We start from the raw sequence: 18,468 nt of genomic DNA on the forward strand, positions 1-18,468 counted from the left end.
TAAATTGGGAATTTGGGATTAACAGATACACACTACTATACATAAAATAAACAACAAGGACCTACTCTATAGCACAGGGAACTATATTCAATATCTTGTAATAACCTATAATGGAACAGAATCTGAAAAAGAATATATATATATTGTGTGTGTCTGTGTGTGTGTGTGTGTGTGTGTGTGTATATATATATATATATATATATATATATATATATATAACTGAATCACTGTACTCCTGTACACCTGAATCACTGTAAATCAACTATACTTCAATTTAAAAAAGAATGTATTTATGATTGTGATATTTCATGAAAGAATACAGCTGCATTGACTGCAGAGCAATGAAAATATGCCTATTGAATAAACATTTCACTACAGAGGCTTCCAGGAACCTGATTCAACAGAGAATCCACCAAATGCCCACTTCACTTTTCTCTCAGCATTTGCTTCCCCAGTGCATGAGCATCAAAGTGTTTCATAAAACAAATTATCAGAAAAGCTAAATCTCTTTCAAGTATATTTTCCTAGTTTTTATAAAACAAGCAAAGGCTCTGTTCAGTCTTTCAGGAAAGACTGGCGGTTTCCAGTGACTATGCTTAAAACAGTCATTTCATTATGGAAATGAAACTTCAGGGAGTGTGACTAACAAGCCATGAAAGTACTCGGCTGCACCTCCTGCCTGTGATTTCCACCAAGGTGTGATTACTATGCCTCCATCAAGCACTTTTAAATTAAGAGTGTGTGGTGGGTTGAGAAGAAAAATTATGCCATTCACAAATGCTCACACATTATATGTAACTTTTACACACCAAAACAACTAGTGGAGGAAACAAAAACTAACAGAAAAACAATTATTCCAAGTCGGCCCAGAAACATTATTCCTGTTTCTAAAATACTACCACCCAAAGTGTAAGGTGCAACCATTCTACCCATTAGGACTGGGAACCAGGGAAACCTATTTACATAACCACTGTGTGTACCAGTCTCTAAAAGGCCCAGAATTCACCAGTATAGCCTGTTATACTTTGTCCTGCCCTATCCTCAATTTTTCATAACCTCAAATCTCATGTTCCCCAAAACCCATCCTCCTTAGGCAGAATATTATGCCCACTGGGATGTTTAAAGCCCACTCTTTGTTCCACCTCCACCTCTACCTACTACATGATTCCTCCAAATATTATTATTATCATTGTTATTGTGATTAGGTATAAAGATTTTGTCACACTACACCTGAAGCAGCACCCACCAGTCACTCCTACCCTCCTTACCCTATTCTAGTTTTCAAGCACATAACATTATCGGATTGACTTGTTTATTTTCAGGTTGTTAGTCTCCTCTGGCTGAGTGGGAACTATATTCACTTTATTTACCACTGCAACTCTAGTGCCTGGAATACTGTCAGGCTCCTAATAAGCATGCAGTAACTGTTTACTGAATGAATAAGTCTATGAATAAATAAATAGATGAATGCATGTACTTTTGGCCAAAATCAAAGAGAATTTTGGGGAGACGTGAGGTATCTAGGTTGGATAGCTCACTGGCCAAAACAAAACAAAACACATGGACACACACACATACACATACACACATTCACACACACACAGTACTGTGGAGTTCTTTCTGCCCTCTCATTGGTTTCCTTCTCTCTCCAGATTACAGGACTCCTTGTCCTGTAGCTGAATACTCCTCAGAAGTAATGAGCTAGAAGAATTACACAAGAGCAGTTAAGATACAGGCTTTGTAGAAAAGGGTACCCCTGCTGCCGAGCATCCTTTTCCTTGCTCTTTCTGGGAAAATTATTTATAGAAAATTCTACAGACATTATAGGAAATGACTATAGTTTTAAATGTGTTTGTAAATAATAGTTTAGAATAAAATACCTTTCCTTTTGCTTTTTTTTTTTTTACTATATCAAGTCACCATCACTTATTGTCTTCTTGACCTCAAACCTGCTACCATTTAAAATAAAGCCTGAAGAAATGTTAAAAAAAAAAAAAAGATACAGTCTGTGGAGTTAGAGCACCTAAGTTCAAATCTCACCTCCACAGCAAACTAGATTTGTGACCACGAGCAAGGTACTTAACCTCATTAACAAAATAAGGACGATAATAGTAGCCCGGGACATTAAGAAATAATTCAAGTCAAGCTCTGGGCACAGTGCTTGGCTACGCACTAGAAACACTCAATAAATCTTTGCTATTATTCTCCCCGCTGCCACTGTTAATGGACAGTCCAGCCCTGTGAAGGGCTGCAAGGCAGCATAAATCCTACTCCAGAGTTCCAGAACCTTCGGATGATGCCTGACATTCAGCCCCTGAGGTAACACCAAAAAGGTCAAACCAGCCTTGCACCTGAAGCAGCTTCCCACTTCTTCACTGGCCTCTGCCCTCACACCAATCTCCCCACAGTTCTAGAAAACCCCACCCCACTAACTAGCCCCATAGAATCTCAACCAGGAACACAGTCTTGGTTACTTACTTAACAGATGAAGTCAGCCAATTATTGTAACTACTCAGATTTCAAGAAAAGAACTTCCAACGTCATGGTGACTACTAACATCCACTGCCAATTATGCCATCTCACCAGCTAGTCAGGGGAGTCCTCGGAAGCCTCCAATATTCCAAGCCCCTCTTAGTTCCACCTTCAGCAGCAGATCTCCCTCTGACCTGACTTACATCCCTTCCACCCTCACACCTGTCAAGTAATTTTAGGTTCTAAAAGAATAACTATTCAAAGACTACGATCTTCCCAACTTTATCTTTCTAGTATCTGTCTCGTAGAGTAGTTAAAGAGCATGAACTCTGTGGTCAGAAATGCTAGTTCAAAACCTGGTTCTGGCACTTACCAGCTGCGTGACCTTAGACAAGTCAATAACATGCCTTCGGCTCCGGTGTCCTTAGAGATGATAATAGCAACTCATAAGGATTAAATAAAATGGCATATGTTCACATGGTGGCTAGCAAACAAAATAATTCACAAATGTTATTACTTCTACTACTACTGTTACTACTACTTAAAATAAGCCTCTTGTTAACCTCTTAAATTCTATACCTTAAATCTTTATTTCTGACCAAATTCTAAGCTTTATCGACTACTAACATCTCTTTCTCCTCAAGTCCTCCTGGAAGAATCCTATTCTTATCCAAATTCTAATTCACGAAGGAGGCTTATAATCCTGTTATGATAACTCTGTTGCCCTTCTCAGCTTCCGACCACATTCTTTCCTTTCAAGATGCTTCCAAAAAGCATTTCATGGTGATACTAGAAGTACATATTTTCATGCCCCAAACAAGTTAAAACAATACCTCTTCAGAGTCCGCCTTCAGAGGAATATCATGGAAGGGGGAAATGTAGTGACCAGCTACATTCTCTGCAAAGGAAAATAAACAAAAACACAGAATTAAAGCAATGGACTATCTTGTTCTTTAGAGCAATTATACTCTTACCCACTTTTAAATTTTAAACACGTTTTTAATGGGTTTTTTTCAAAATTAACTTTAACTCCCAATTTAAAGTTTAATTCAACTTTTAAAACTTGCTCCAATCAGATGACGAAAAGAGAAAAACAGTAGTCCCCCCTTATCTTCGGGGGATACATTCCAAGACCCCAATGGATGCCTGAAGCTGTGGATAGTAACCCTACATATGTTTTTTTTTTTCCTATACACACATACCTATGATAAAGTTTAATTTATAAATTAGGCACAGTAAGAGAATATCCGAATTGCCAGCATCCCTACTCTTGCGCTTTGGAGCCATTATTAAGGAAAATAAGGGTTACCTGAACACAAGCTCTGTGGTGCCTGGGCAGTGGGTCTGACAACCGAGATATCTACTAAGGCTGGACAAAGGTATGACTCATGCCCAAGACAGGGACGAGGCAGGACAAAACAGAACAGCACCAGATTTCATCACACTACTCAGAATAGTGCAGCACACAATTTAAAACTTATGAAATATTTACTTCTGGAATTTTCCATTTAATATTTTCAGACCACATATGACCAAGGGTAATTGAAACTGTGAAAAGCAAAACCACAGACAAGTGGGACTGCTGTACACACCAAATCAACCATACTTGAGTTGCTGAAACCATTTACTTATTCCTGTGGCTTAAACATCCAAAGCAAAATATGTCTAAATTAGACTAAAACCCCAAATATGAAAAATCTCACTTTCGAAAAGAGACTGATTAATAAGTGAAATGGACTAAAACTGATGTCAATTTTCCCAAGAGAAACCTAGCAATAGAATTCCTAATTTCTACCTACAATTTACATGAACAAAGGATTAAAGGTCCTACCGAGTTAAAAGAAACGAATCATTTGTTCCACTCAAAGTGATAAGGATGCTAATATTAAGGTAAGCTTAAAACAAAAATTTCAATAACAGAAACTATTTTGTCCTCATTGCATACTGAAATGTATATATAAAATACCTTTAAAAGTATATATTATTTATGGGCTTCCCTGGTGGCGCAGTGGTTGAGAGTCCGCCTGCCGATGCAGGGGAGGCGGGTTCGTGCCCTGGTCTGGGAGGATCCCACGTGCCGCGGAGCGGCTGGGCCCGTGAGCCATGGCCGCTGGGCCTGCGCGTCCGGAGCCTGTGCTTCGCAACGGGAAAGGCCACAACAGTGAGAGGCCCGCATAGACACTAATTCCTATTTTTAATTCAGATTTCAAGTTACCAAACCTACAAAAAAAAAAAAAAAAAAAAAAAAAAAGTATATATTATTTAAACAAAATACAATAACCCAATGCATACTTTTGTTGGAATGCATGTTTCCAAAAGCTGGGCTTAATGCAGCCATAGAAAATTTTCACTTTGCAATTTCTTAAGTCAGGGTATGTTCTACTTCTGGCCTGCTACTTCTTTGGTATAATTTTCAAATTCAAACTTTAAAAATATCTTAATAAATAAAATGAGGACTGGCTGACACTCCAGTAGCAATGAGTATACCTATCACCCAAATCTTGTCTTCTAAATACCATTCTCCAATGAAAACAACTAGGGATTCTTGAAGAATGGGCTGATTCTAAGGCTGGGGCAAAGAATATACAAGATGAGCCTGGAATATCCTGTACTACCAGAAACCAACCAAGTGCTCAAAACAAAAAGCTGGAGGTATGTCAAAGGGAAATGGAGCCAACCTCAAAGAGTTCCCAAAGGCCAAAGCTAGAACAAGTTGAGCGCCAAAATAAATGATGGGTATGGGCAAACCTTGGAGATCCTGTGGGCTTGGTTTCAGACCACTGTAATAAAGTGAATAACACAATGAGGCAAGTCACACAAATTTTTGGTTTCACAGTGCATATAAGTTATGTTTATATTACACTGTAGTCTTTTAAGTGTGCAACAATATATCTTAGAAAACAATATATATACCTTAATTAAAAAATACTTTATTGCTAAAAAAACACCAACCATCATCTGAGCCTTCAGTGAGTCGTACTGGTAAAACCAAAGATCACTGATCATATATCACTATAACAAATATTGCAAGAACTATGAAAATGTGACACAGAGACACCGAATGAGCAAATGCCGCTGGGAATTGGCACCAACAGACTTGTACAACACAGTGTTGCCACAAAACTATTTGTAAATAACAACAATATCTTCGAAGTACAACAAAGTGCAATAAAATAAGGTATGCCTGTATTGAATCATAACCCAAAGTATACAATAAATATACATGAGTCCACAGTAATACAAATAAATGATTGTATAAACAAATAAATGAGGGGTAAGAGACGAATCTTACTTTCAGAAAAATTCTAAACAATATATGTAGATGTCCTCCCCTCCAAGAAGTAAAGCTACCCTGTTCCCCCAGTTGTGGACTAGACTTAGTGGCTCACTTCCAAAGAACAGAGGATGGAAGGGGAAAAACATTTCAGTGCAGAACGCTTGACAAGCAGTACCCTTAACCAAGTGATCAAGGTTAATATCACCAGTCATGTTCATAGCGTGTACCTCCTGATATGCCATGATGAGAAGGGTACTTCACTTCTGTCGTATTCTTCCCCCAAACCCAGAACTCCAGTCTCATCGTGAGAAAGACATCAGACACACCCAAACTGAGGGACATTCTACAAAATACCTAACCAATACTGTTCATAAATTTCAAGGTCATTAGAAAACAAAAAATAAGGAACGACTGAGAAGTTGTCAGATTAGAGGAGACTAAGGAAATATAATGACTAAATGTAATGTGGTACCCTGAATTGGATCATGGGACAGAAAAATGACATTAGTGGAAAAACCAGTGACATCCAAATAAAACGTGGAGTTAATAGTATGTACCAATGTTGGTTTCTTAGCTTTGACAAATGTACAGTGGTAATGAAAGATGTTAATGTTAGGGAAAACGTGGTAAGAGATATACTGAAATTCTGTACTACTGTTGCAACCTTGCCAGATCTAAAACTATTCCAAAATAAAGTTTATTTAAATAAACAAACAAAAAACAAGCCATGGCTTCGGTCCAATAAAATTAGAAGTATATAACTTAATAATGGACTCCACTCCACCAAAATTTTATTTCCTCTTCTCATGCTGTGTGAGTTTTCCTCAGCACTTATCAATAAAGTTCTTGAAGGAGATTTTGTTGTTGTTTGTTGTTGCTTGCTCTGTTATGCTCTCTACTGGATTCCCAGCATCCAGAAAAGTTTCCAGCACTTAGTAGGCATTCAGTAAATATTTGCTGAGCAAATACCTCTATTACTATTTCATTTTTCTGTACAAGCTGTTAATGTAATTTTTCTCTTCCCACCCTAGCAACAAGGTAACTCATGAAGGACCACGGTGCACAAAGTAGGATAAAGATGAGAAAAAGCACACAAGTGGCAAAGGGTATACAACTCACTATGATCTATAAAGATCAGTTAAAAAGGATGCATCTTGAAAAAAAAAAATCTTCTCTTTTGCATACCACATCAAATTTCAAATTCTGTGCCTGATTTTAAAGTCTTCTATGAGCAACACAAGAACAGAAAGAACAAAATTATCAGTTTGTTGCTTGATTATTTACTTTTCTATAAACAACAAGGGTACTTAAGTGGGTCACATTTACATATTTTTTATTAAAATAAAATGTAGTGGTAGGAAATGAAAATGGTACAGCAACTTTGGAAAACAGTTTGGCAGTTTCTTATAAAGTTAAACATATGACCCAGAAATCCTACTATTAAGTACTTAACCAGGAAAAAATGAAAACTTATGTCTGCACAAAAACTTCTAAGTGTATGTTTATAGTGGCTTTACTCAATAACCACAAAAACTGGAAGTAACCCCAATGTCCAATTGGTAAATGGATAAACAAACTCTGTTACACCCACACAATGGCACTTTACAGAATAGTATATTAGTCCACAATAAAAAGGAGTGGACTATTGATACACACAAGAAAATGAAAAAATCTAAAATGTAATGTGCTAAGTGAAAGAAGCTAGACTCAAACAATTCCATTTAGATGACATCTGGAAAAGGCAAAACTATAGGGATAAAGACCAGACCAGTGGTTGCCAGAGGTTGAGGGTAGAGGGTGGAGTTGACTTGAAAGAGGGGCCGCAGGAAATTTTGGGGAGTGATAGACTGTTCTGTATCATGATTGTGATGATGTTTAAATGAATCTATATTTCTACTAAAACTCAGAACTGTTCACCAAAAAAAAGAGTGAATTTTATCCTATGTAATTTTTAAAATAAGTATATATGGAGCCAAAAAAAAAAAACCGGCAATTAAGAAAAATATAGTATATTAACATATAAATAGAAGCACTTATTCCAAATAACAATCAACGATCTGTGATCCTTTTCTCCACTTTAAGTCACAAAGATAAGGTAGAATTTTGAAGAGAAGAAAGATGTAATCCTTTAGCATATTACTTCAGTTGTTACATTTGGAACCTATCATTGTGATGGAAATTAACAATAATCTCAGCTCTAAGAATTCAGGAAGTTGTACAAACCAGGAAAGTTTGTTATTAAAATTAATGAAGTACAGGAAACTTGACAGAATGGCTAGGATGCCTTTGTAATTAAGGGTAAATGATACCTTTGGAACACTGATTTTGTGTTAAGTTTCCCTAAAGCTCTCGTTAACTGGGGACAAGCCCCAACAAACTTATTAAGATATTAAGAGGAGCACATGCTACTCAAGTATGAGGAAAACAGGACTAGACTAGGCTGTGATCACTAAAATCTAAAGATCTGTGAGAAGCGTGCTTAGATATCTTTCTTTAAATTGACATCTAAATATATTCAAACACTAAGGTAATGCCAATATATACGTTAAAATTGTTTTCTAATTGCCATTTTGGAAGGTAAAAATATATATAAATGTAAGTGAATGGTCTGACTCAGATAACCAAACCTACTAGAAGCCATTTGGATCATGAAATAGTTTAAATAAAAACATAATAATAAAGAAAAAGAGAATAATTTCTGGGAAAATAAAATAGGGCCTTAGATACCTGATAATCATAATGCTTTGATGAGCAACATACCAATAAATTTGCACAGAAGCAATGAATACAGAGGCCAAGAATCTGCCATGTTATTTGCTGAGCCTGATTAAGTCACTCGATTTCTCTGAAACTTAATTTTCTCAATTTTCTTCAGTTAAGCAAGATACAATTTAGTACTATGTAAAAGGCAACATACTAGATACCAGAATACAAAAGTGCTAAAATGTGAGCAATGCCCACCGATAAGACAGGGCGAGTACTACATGTTATCAGGATCAGCATCATCCTGTAAATTTAAAAACAAAGGAGTCCTCTTGGCACAATTAGAAAGCTAACCATTGACCTAACACACAAGGAAGGATGAGAAACCATTAAAAGTTTTCTAGAGTCAGTGCTATAAGTATGCTGTTAGGCTCCACTTAAAGGGTATTAAGATTCTCTAAAGCTGGATTTAAAGATAGGTACAGGTATCCACTGCTTTTTGAAAAGTTCGCTTTACGCCACTTCACTTTTACCAAAGACCTACATTAGTACCTGCTTTTGCTAACAGAAAGAAATCCTCAGAGGATTTTCACTGTTAGCAAAAAAGGCAAAAATTGAAAACAGCATTCGGTGTGTTTTTCAGCAGCTGTTTTAGAGGCAGCGAGCACCCCTGAGCAGTGAGAGTGGCCCAGCCAAGCTCCTTCCCTGGGAACTATATACTCATCATCTCAGCAGCAAGCTGCCATAGCTTTGAACTGTGTCTGTGAGCACCCGTGCTTTCTCTCCATTTATTTTGTGCATTCATTAACAAGATGTATCTTAAGGTATTGCTTCTTTGCTTTATGCCATTTCGGCTTACGAATGGTTTCACAGGACTGCTCCCTTTCTGGATAGTGGAGAAACCTGTACTACCTATCCTGATCAACTACAAAATGAACAGGGTCATCCATATTATACCTATGAGGCATAGACAGAGAGACACGGTACACGCAGCAAGCACTGTGGTAATCACCTTGTAAAGATACAGCTGAAGCACAGATTAGAAACAGCCCTTTCTTAGAGCCTCAGAGTAAACTAGCGATAAATCTTAAGTTTGAACTTCATTATCTGTAGCTCAGACTGGTTGCTTCTTTACAATTGAAACCAAGTCGTTGCCAATTTACTTTTATAAATATCTATTTTGTTGTTGTTTAAACAAAGCAATGCATGTGCATGGTTAAAAGAAGTCCCCACCTCTCTCCAATCCAGCTCCACTCTAGAGCAACCCACCTAGGCCTCCTTAACTTACTTTAGATCTAGATGTTATCTTCATTTCCCTAAATAATATATTTATATGGTTAGTTTTTAATTTACAATTTTAGAATATTGTCTACTGATTTCAGCTCTGAGAGGTAAGTTTAGTTTATTTGACCCCAACCTTTCCCTTTAAATTTTCTATTGGCCAATCTTAATACTTCACAGCTTTATTCTTGCTCCACCAAACATATACAGTATTTCTTGACAGCTAACTGGCTTTTTACCTCTTTCTTCATCCTTCTCTCTTCTAATTTTATCTTCTGCACTTTTATTTTTTCAAGGCTCATAAAATGTTCTATAATCACACTGAGTTTTCTATGCTTTTCCTGTTAGTATATTTCCTAAGATTAAGCAAAACCTGAATTACTTGTTAAACAGATCTCTGGACCCTCATATCTAATCAGAATCTTAAGGAGAGAAATCTGGATATCTGTATTATTAGCAAGCACCCCCAAATAATTCATATAGTCGGGCAAGTTTAAGAAACACTGTCTGTGTGTTGATTTTTGGCCAGGTAGAACATCATAAATAAATTTCCTTTCTTGTTCAGCTTCTATGACTTGTGCTTCTCATTTTCTTCCTTCCATTGTCAGTCATAACCATATCTATCAATTATTCAAATGTCTCACAGCTTCCATAAAAACTATGGAATTCTCTCTCTACCCAAGTAGCTCCCTTTGGAAAACTCTTTCTTCCTGTTGCAATCTGGATTGGAAGTTTTCTTGGCACCCTTAGACTCTGCTTTGTTGGTTTCCAGCTTAGATCTGTTTTCTGGATCCCATGCATTCACCTTTTTTGGTTTACTTACATGTTTTGCAGAAGCATATCCCTAACTTGTGTTGTGTAAGAAAGGATGCATGGGAGGTAAATTTCCCAAGTCCTTAAACGTCTGAAACATCTTGATTCAGTCTTTACCCTAGATTAATGGTTGCCTGGGTAAATTCTAGGAGGAAAATCATTTTCTCAGAATTTCAGAGGCATTACTCCAGTTGCTGAGCTTTCAGCACTGCTGGGTAAGTCAGATACCAGTTTGATTCTCAGTCCTCTGCAGGTGACCTGTTCTCCCTCCCCACCCCCGACCCCAACCCCAGGGACTTTTAGGGTCTCCTTTATAAAAGCTTCAGTTTTCAGAGATTTCACAAGAAAGTGTCTGGGACTCAGAGCACTTGGGTACTTAAATTCTTAGATCTCTCCCACTATTCCTTTGAAAATTCTTCTTCGTTTTGTCTGTTCTTTTTTTTCTGGAACTCATATTAGCCAAATGTTAGACTTCCTAGATTAAATCTCTATGTCTCTTCTTTCTTCCTCATTTTTTTGTTGTCTCATTTTGTTCTACTTTCTGGTAGATTTCTTTACCTTATGTTCTAACTTCTCTGTATCAGCCTTCTAGGACTGCTATACCAAATTAGCACACACTTGGTGGCTTAAAACAACAGAACACCATTCAGCCCACTACACTTAACAATCACATTTTCAATTTCCAAGAGTTCTTGTTCTTTGATTGCCTTTTCATAACAGCCTCCTCTTCCTTCTTAATGGGAGCCATCGCTTCTGAAATCTCAGAGGACACCCATGAGACTTTGAAAAATTCAAGTTCTCTTTCTACTTTCTTTTTTTCCCATTTAGCTTATGAGGTTTTCTTAAAATCATTCATTCAGTAAATATATACTGAACACATACAGTAACCCAAGCACTGTTTTAGGTACGAGGTATATAAATTCCTTGCTTTTACGGAATTTATATTCTGGTGGGGGAGGCGATGTACAGGAGCAACGAAGATGTTTTTAACTCTATCAGGTACAGGGCAAGAAAAGAGGGAAAAAGAGAAATATGGAAATGCCAGGGAAGATATCTCTGATAGGTAACACTTCAGCACAGAGCTGAATGAAGTGAGGACGTTGAGTCAAGCAGACATCCAGACAGGAATACTGCATGCAGAGCAAGCTCAGAGGCAAGAATATGCACGGCATGTCTGAGAAACGGCCAGGAGGCCAGGATGGCTGGAGCACAGTGATCAAAAGGAAGAGTGGTAAGCAATGAATTCAGAGGGGAAGCCCAGTATCAGGCCACACAGGAACTTGTATACGAGGAGCAGAACCTGGCATGACCAGACTTACATATTAAAGAATCAAGATGACTTCTGGTGGAAAGCAGACTTCAGGGGACAATGGTGGAGGCAAGGTGAAGAATCAGGAGGCTACTGCAATTGGTCAAGTGAAAGACAATGGTGACATGGATATAGTGGCAAGGGTGGGAGTGGAGAGAACTGTCTTCTGCATACATTTCAAAAGCTGGACTGAAGGGAGAAACTAATGAACTAGATATGGGCTAAGAGTAGTGGTGGCCACAACAGTGATTCCTAAGTTACTGCTTATAGGTGAGAAGACAGAAAGAAATAGTTGGGTGGGGGTAGGGGACCAGGAGCTCTGTTTTGTATACGTTAACCTTGAGATGCTTCTTAGACATTTCAGTGGAAATACAGAGTACATTTACTGCATCTGTAAATCTTGAGCTCAAGAAGAGACTAGGGCTAATGTTACACATCTGGGAGGCATAGATGGTATCTCAAGCTACAGGACTGGATGGGATCATCTACAGCAAAAGCAACAACAGCAACTCCAGACCATGGGCCAAAGCCAGCACATGGCCTGTTGTTATTTTTATAAATAACCTTTTGTTGGAACAAAAGCCATACCCATACTTTTACTCTCTGGTTGCTTTTGCCCTGCAACGCAGAGATAAGTAGTTGTAAGAAACCACAGGTTTTGCAAAGCCTAAACTATTTACTATCTGGCCCTTTTCAGAAAGGGCTTGCCAGCCCCTGCTCTAGAGAGAGAACAGATAGATAAGTGGGCTAAGAACTGAGTCCTGGGCCGTTTCAAAGGTTAGAGTTCAGATCAGAGGATCCAACAAGGGAGACTGCTGAAGGAGAAGCCATCAAAAGAAGATAAAAGCACCATCCCAGAAGGAAAAAGAAAACATTTCAAGGAAGAAAGAGGGCTTCATTGTGAAAATACTGTTGAGAATTCACATGAGATGAGAATTTTAAATTGATCATTAAATTTGCCACATGGAGGTCACCTTTTTTTTTTTTCTTTTCCTGTCCTACAGAGCTTTATTTGAGGGATCCACACAAAGGATATCTGCCTCACTTCCATAGCTTCTTGATGGACATGCTTTGCTCACTCTCCTTTTAAATGACCTTGGCTACTGCCATCTCCAAGTCCTCCTGGGTGACGTGGACTCATCACTCCCGCAGTGAGTACAAGCTGGCTTCAGTGCACACACCCTTCACTTCAGCCCCTGACGCTCCTGGCATGAGCTCAGCAATTTTTCTCAGGTTGATCCCCTGGGTCAGGTTCATTTTCCAAGAATGGATCTTCAAAATATCCAGCCGGGCCTCCTCGTTGGGGGTGGGAATTCAATTTTTCTGTCGATGCACCCTGGGTGTTGCAGTGCCAAGCCCAGGATATCAATCCTATTAGTCGCCATGATGACCTTGATATTCTTGGTGGCCTCGAAGCCATCCAGCTGGTTGAGCAGCTCCAGCTTCGTGCGCTGGACTTCACTGGCCCCTCTGGAGCCTCCCTCCAGCCGTGAGGAGCCGATGGAGTCAATTTCATCCATGAAGGTGATAGATGGAACGTGTTCTCGGGCCATAACAAACAGCTCCCTCACCATTCTTGCTCCTTCCGCAATGAATTTCCGTACCAATTCAGAGCCAGAGACACGAATGAAGGTATAGTCTGTATGATGAGTCACAGCCCGGGCCAACAGTGTCTTCCCAGTGCCTGTGGGTCCCTACGGCAGCACTCCCTTGGGCTGTGCGATGCCCAGCGTTTCTAAGAGTTCAGGATGCTTAACGGGCAGCTTGATCACTTCTTTGATCTCCTTGATCTGCTTGTCCACCAATCACCTCTTAAGTTGAATCTGGCACCTTCTCCACCATCATCAGTGACACCAGTGGGTCTACCTTGCTGGGTAGGATCTTGTGCAGAGTGTAGCTGTCATTTCTGAGAGCCACCCGGCAATTGGGTGTCACATCACTGATGTCGATGTTCTTGTCCACGTCGACGACAAACTTGCCCTCAGGATGTACCTTAACCAACACTTTCTTCTTATCCATGGTCCCGACTACTTCCCCCACATAGAAGCCCTTTTCCTACAGCAGCTGTAGCTCTTCCCGCAACAGGCGAACTTTTGCATTAATCTCATTCCTCTGTGCCTGCAGCCTCCAGAGATTTTGGCTTTTATCATTCACAATCAGCTGGAGTTCTTCAATCTTGGACAGATAATATTGGCGGAGTCCACTGCCTGCCTTCCCCTCTTCCAGCTCCATCTGTTCTGGTCCATCAAGCGCCATCTTCCCTCTCCGCAGAGACCGCGGGCATCAGAACCGCCATGGCACCAGGCCGAGGACACCTTTTGGCAAAGCGGTTTGGCAGACAGAGGATGAAAACCTGGCTGAAAGTGATCCCTGACAATTTGGTTTATATTTAGTAAGAGGCTAGAAAAGACTGATGTGCATGCAGAGAGGCTTGTTGAATGGCCAGCTTCCCTCGGAGATGTGTGGCTAAGAAGCTGGCTGTGACACCGGGGCGTTCCCTAAACATCACAGAGCCCAGAGCTCTGCTGAGCAGCAACACCATCGGGTTGGGCTACTGACCTCCAAACACCTTCTTCAATTTCTGCAGAAGGAACCAGCACATCGCCTAAGCCCCAGGCCTGCGTGGGAAACATCTGTGTGCTATTCCATGATAAAACTTAAACTGCTCCCCCTTGTGTCAGGCTCCACATGTCTCTCACTCTCTCCTATCTGACATCAACATGTCCACAAACTCTCTAAGGTTCTGCAAAGCAGTTCAGCTTCTTCCGAAACTACAGCCCCCTCAGCACACAGACTTCAGCTGGGACTGCCTCCGTGCTGCTTCATCAATAACCACATCTCCATCTGCTTTTCTTCCTTTACAAATATCTTGAAATCACCGGCTCTGATGGCTCCTTCTTATTTGTTGTTTCAGGGTTATCCTTTTTATCCACCTACTATCACTTTAATAGGATATTTATGAGGAGGGAGATAAGACAAACAACTGTAGTCACCCTACCATCTTGTTTTGGTATTTCACTTTGTCAAAACTCAGACTACACACCTACTGGGCATAAGCTAATGAATTCTATCAGGCCCATCAACATACATTAGACATTGCCAAATAGTGTCAAAACTTTCCCTTCGACCGGACTGAAATGAGATTTTATTCTATCATTTTGTAAGTAATCTATATGTTTTTCTCTTATAACAGCAAGTTGTATCAGGATGAAAGTTTATTACTTGTATTAGCAAGTGAGGAAACTGAATGGACTGCAAAACTTATACCTGCTTATATATGTTATACACATCAAATAGTTACATGTATGCTAAGTACCAACATACTATTACGTATCATTACTAAAAGTATTTATAGAGATTCTTATTGGAAGCTGTAGCAATGACAAAAACCAAATAAATATAACTAACATTTCTATATCCACACAATAACCATTATCATCTACTGTGTCAATTCAAGTTTTATGATATGGGCCAAATAAAAAAAAAAAGTTACAGGAACTCATATTTAAGACTCAAACACATGTTTCATGTAATTCAGTAAATTTTATTAAGTCCAAATGTGTGGTACATTCAATGGCAGATTCCTCCTACTATTCAAATGACATACTTAAAAAACAAAACATATAGTAATTTCAACATAAGCATAGTCTTACTACAAATGATAAAACAAATTCATTGTTAAAGAACTGCATGATTCGTTCTCACACTAAATAAAAGCGATCTGAATTATCTACAGCACTATTTCTCTAAGTGAACCAGTCACCTATCCCATAGTAAAAAAAAAAAAAAAAAAAATCCAAACTATGAAAAGTGTAGCTTCTCCTCATCCTTTAGGAAAAGTTAAAAAATCTAAAATAATGAATTTTCAAGTTATTAACAAAACAAAAACATGTAGACTACCAAAGAATATTGGCATGCAGTGCTATGTCTTTGGTCCCATATGAACAAGTCTTACTTCGTTATGATTTCACAACAAATTCAAAAGACTGCAAGTCGGTACCCATGAAAACTCTAAGACTTGGAATTAATAAATCAGGACTTACTCAAAGTATGCAATTCTATCCATATCCCATTGTTCTCATCCGTCACAAAACGTAACAAGAATTTTGGTCTTAAAGTCAAAAGGGAAAAAGAAATAATTCATATTAAACATTAACCATGTGCCATGTGTGAGACAGTGATAGTCTTTACAAGCATGGTCTCATTTAACTGCCACAGCAATTCTATAAAATCATCAGTGCTATCCCCATTTTACAGATGGAGAAACAGAGCTAAGGGATGTCAAGTGATGCCTAAAATAGTCAAGCCAGGGCTACAACCTAAGTGTTTTGACTATTAGTGTAGAACCCAATGCTTCTCAAATAGAATTCCATCAAACTCTAGAGTTCCTAAGATGTCAACAAATGTTCTGATAAACAGGGGCTCTTGGATTCAAAAGTTTGGGACAAGTTACTTTACATAAGAATTTCCAACAACTTTAATATGCACATTGTGACTCCCCAAGGTGATAAAATGAGAAGTGTTTTGCTAATTTATTAAACCATGAAGCTCTTCCTTTAAAGAAAGCCTAGTAACATACCATGGGATGTTTGTGCTCAACTAAGCAGTTTGGAAATGATCAAGTCCAATCTCCTCTTTCCATGGTTTAATAAAATGAATTACAGAGAGGTTCAATTACTCATGCAACGCCACACAAAAAGTTAATTACAGGGCCAGGAGGCCTCATGATTCCCACCAGGATGTTTTTTCCCCTCTGTCACCCTGTCTCACTTCAATACTGTTCCCACAAAGTTCAACACCAATTAAAAGGAAAAGTACTGCATCTATCATTTATTCTAATTCTGCTGAATGATGGTAAAGAGAACCATTTACAGAAATGAAATGCCAAAAAATCTACCTCCCAACTGCACTCGTATTTCAGAGGCTTGGGATATATTTGGAAATGTGGGAAATGATTCCACTGTAATAATGCTAAATAAAACTTTTCAGCCAAGTAGTGCTACATTCATGTTCTTCTTTGAAGGGAGCGAACTGCACCATACTACTGCACATAGATACTGCCAGAGTATAAAATATACAATTTGTGACCACCTTTATAAAAAGCAAATTGTTCATTCTTACCCCTTACCCCTTAATCCTAAAGGGGCTTCCTTTCACTTTGTCCTACCCCTTCCAGCAGGCAGTAAACAGTCTTGGGCCAAGGATGCCATCTGCCGTTTAGTTCAGGAATTGTTCAACCCAACAATACCTTCCAGTGACTATCTCACCACCTGGCCCCTCCCCCAAACCACATTCTCCTTTCTTCCAATTTCTACCCATTTACCTCAGTAAAACCTTTTTTCTTCTTTTCTGTCATTTGTTCCAACTGAGTGAAAAAAATATATATGTATTTTATTTGTGGCATTCCAGTTAAAGAAAATCGTGAGTCTGAAATACACTTGCAGCTAAAGAAACAAACCATAGCGAGAGGCCAATACAGCCTCAAAAATACCTAACAGAGGCCCGGCCCCAATAGATAATGTTAAGAGTATCTATTATTCATCCAATGTCTCCAAGGACTATCAGCACTAAGAAGGACCTTTAAGATCACTGGTAGGTCAACTGCTTCATTTTACAGCTAAAGAAACTGAACATGTAAGAAATGAAGCCATCACCTGGCCAATCAGCACACAGTGAGTTACAGCAGAGCGAGAACCAAGGCCTAGGACTCCCCATGCCAAAGTCAGTGCTCAGTGGTTTACACCATATGCTCCAGGATCCTCAAGACTATTTTTTCTCAGCCAACATTCAAATAATTTTATTTGAATTTTTTAGTGTTCTTAAACTTTCCTTAATTAATTATATTGATATTACCAATCTCTTGAGGTCAGGGCCCATAACTAAAATTTCCTCAGTGCCACACCTAACAGTGTCCAGAACATTTTATAAATCTTTATTGACTTTTTGGTCAATCATTTATTACTATATTACTTTCACCATTTTATGAGTTAGACAGCTTTTATCTACTTAAAAACCTAACTGCCATTTTGTAACACTGTTTCTATGGAAAGCTGTTCCTCAAACCATTGCTTTGTAACCTTGTGGAACAATCCGTTCAGAAATTTGGGTCTTCTTGTTAATGGTTCCTTTCTACCTGAGAGCTGGTGTTCCTAATAGGTGGGCGATAAGGCAAGGTCGACTTTACAGAAAAAAAGGTACTACTCCCCTCGGGGCTCTGAAATCATGAGGCATGAAAGCAACTCAACCAACCTGGCTATTTCACATCATAGCTAACCTACACAGTGAAATACCGGGGCGCAAAGAAAAATGAGAATAATGGAGACCTGGGTGTTTTCCCATCTTAGTCGGCCAGGTCAGTGCCCCAAGTCGCTTCGCCCTTTGGGTTTGCTCAGTTTGCAGAGGAGAATGAGCTACTTTGCAACCAGCGAGGCTCTTGATCGTGGATCGCATTCAAGGTGCAAACTCGGGAGTATAAGTTCACGTCGCTGGGAGACCCTTCATCAGAGTCCCCGCCCTGAAAAAGAACCGCTGGACCTGTCATCTCCGAAGTCCCGCCTCGTGGGCGGCTCTCGGCAGAAGTTTTGTTACATCCACTGGGAGGGGAGGGGGGAGG

The 18,468-nt window shown here is 39.1% G+C and overlaps 1 protein-coding gene and 1 pseudogene across 1 annotated transcript in view; both read right to left on the bottom strand.

The window, feature by feature from the left end:
- Positions 1-18,468, bottom strand: part of PPA2 (inorganic pyrophosphatase 2) — an 85,864-nt gene that overhangs the window by 66,265 nt on the left and 1,131 nt on the right. The window contains exon 2 of the mRNA XM_007465889.1: positions 3,306-3,370. Within this exon, the coding sequence (XP_007465951.1) occupies positions 3,306-3,370 (65 nt within the window). The remainder of the gene's footprint in view (positions 1-3,305; positions 3,371-18,468) is intronic.
- On the bottom strand, positions 12,897-14,111 carry LOC103090435 (26S protease regulatory subunit 8 pseudogene; annotated as a pseudogene).

The sequence above is a fragment of the Lipotes vexillifer genome, unplaced genomic scaffold (genome assembly GCF_000442215.2).
Source record: "Lipotes vexillifer unplaced genomic scaffold, Lipotes_vexillifer_v1.1 scaffold1393, whole genome shotgun sequence".
Lineage (NCBI taxonomy): Eukaryota > Metazoa > Chordata > Mammalia > Artiodactyla > Lipotidae > Lipotes > Lipotes vexillifer.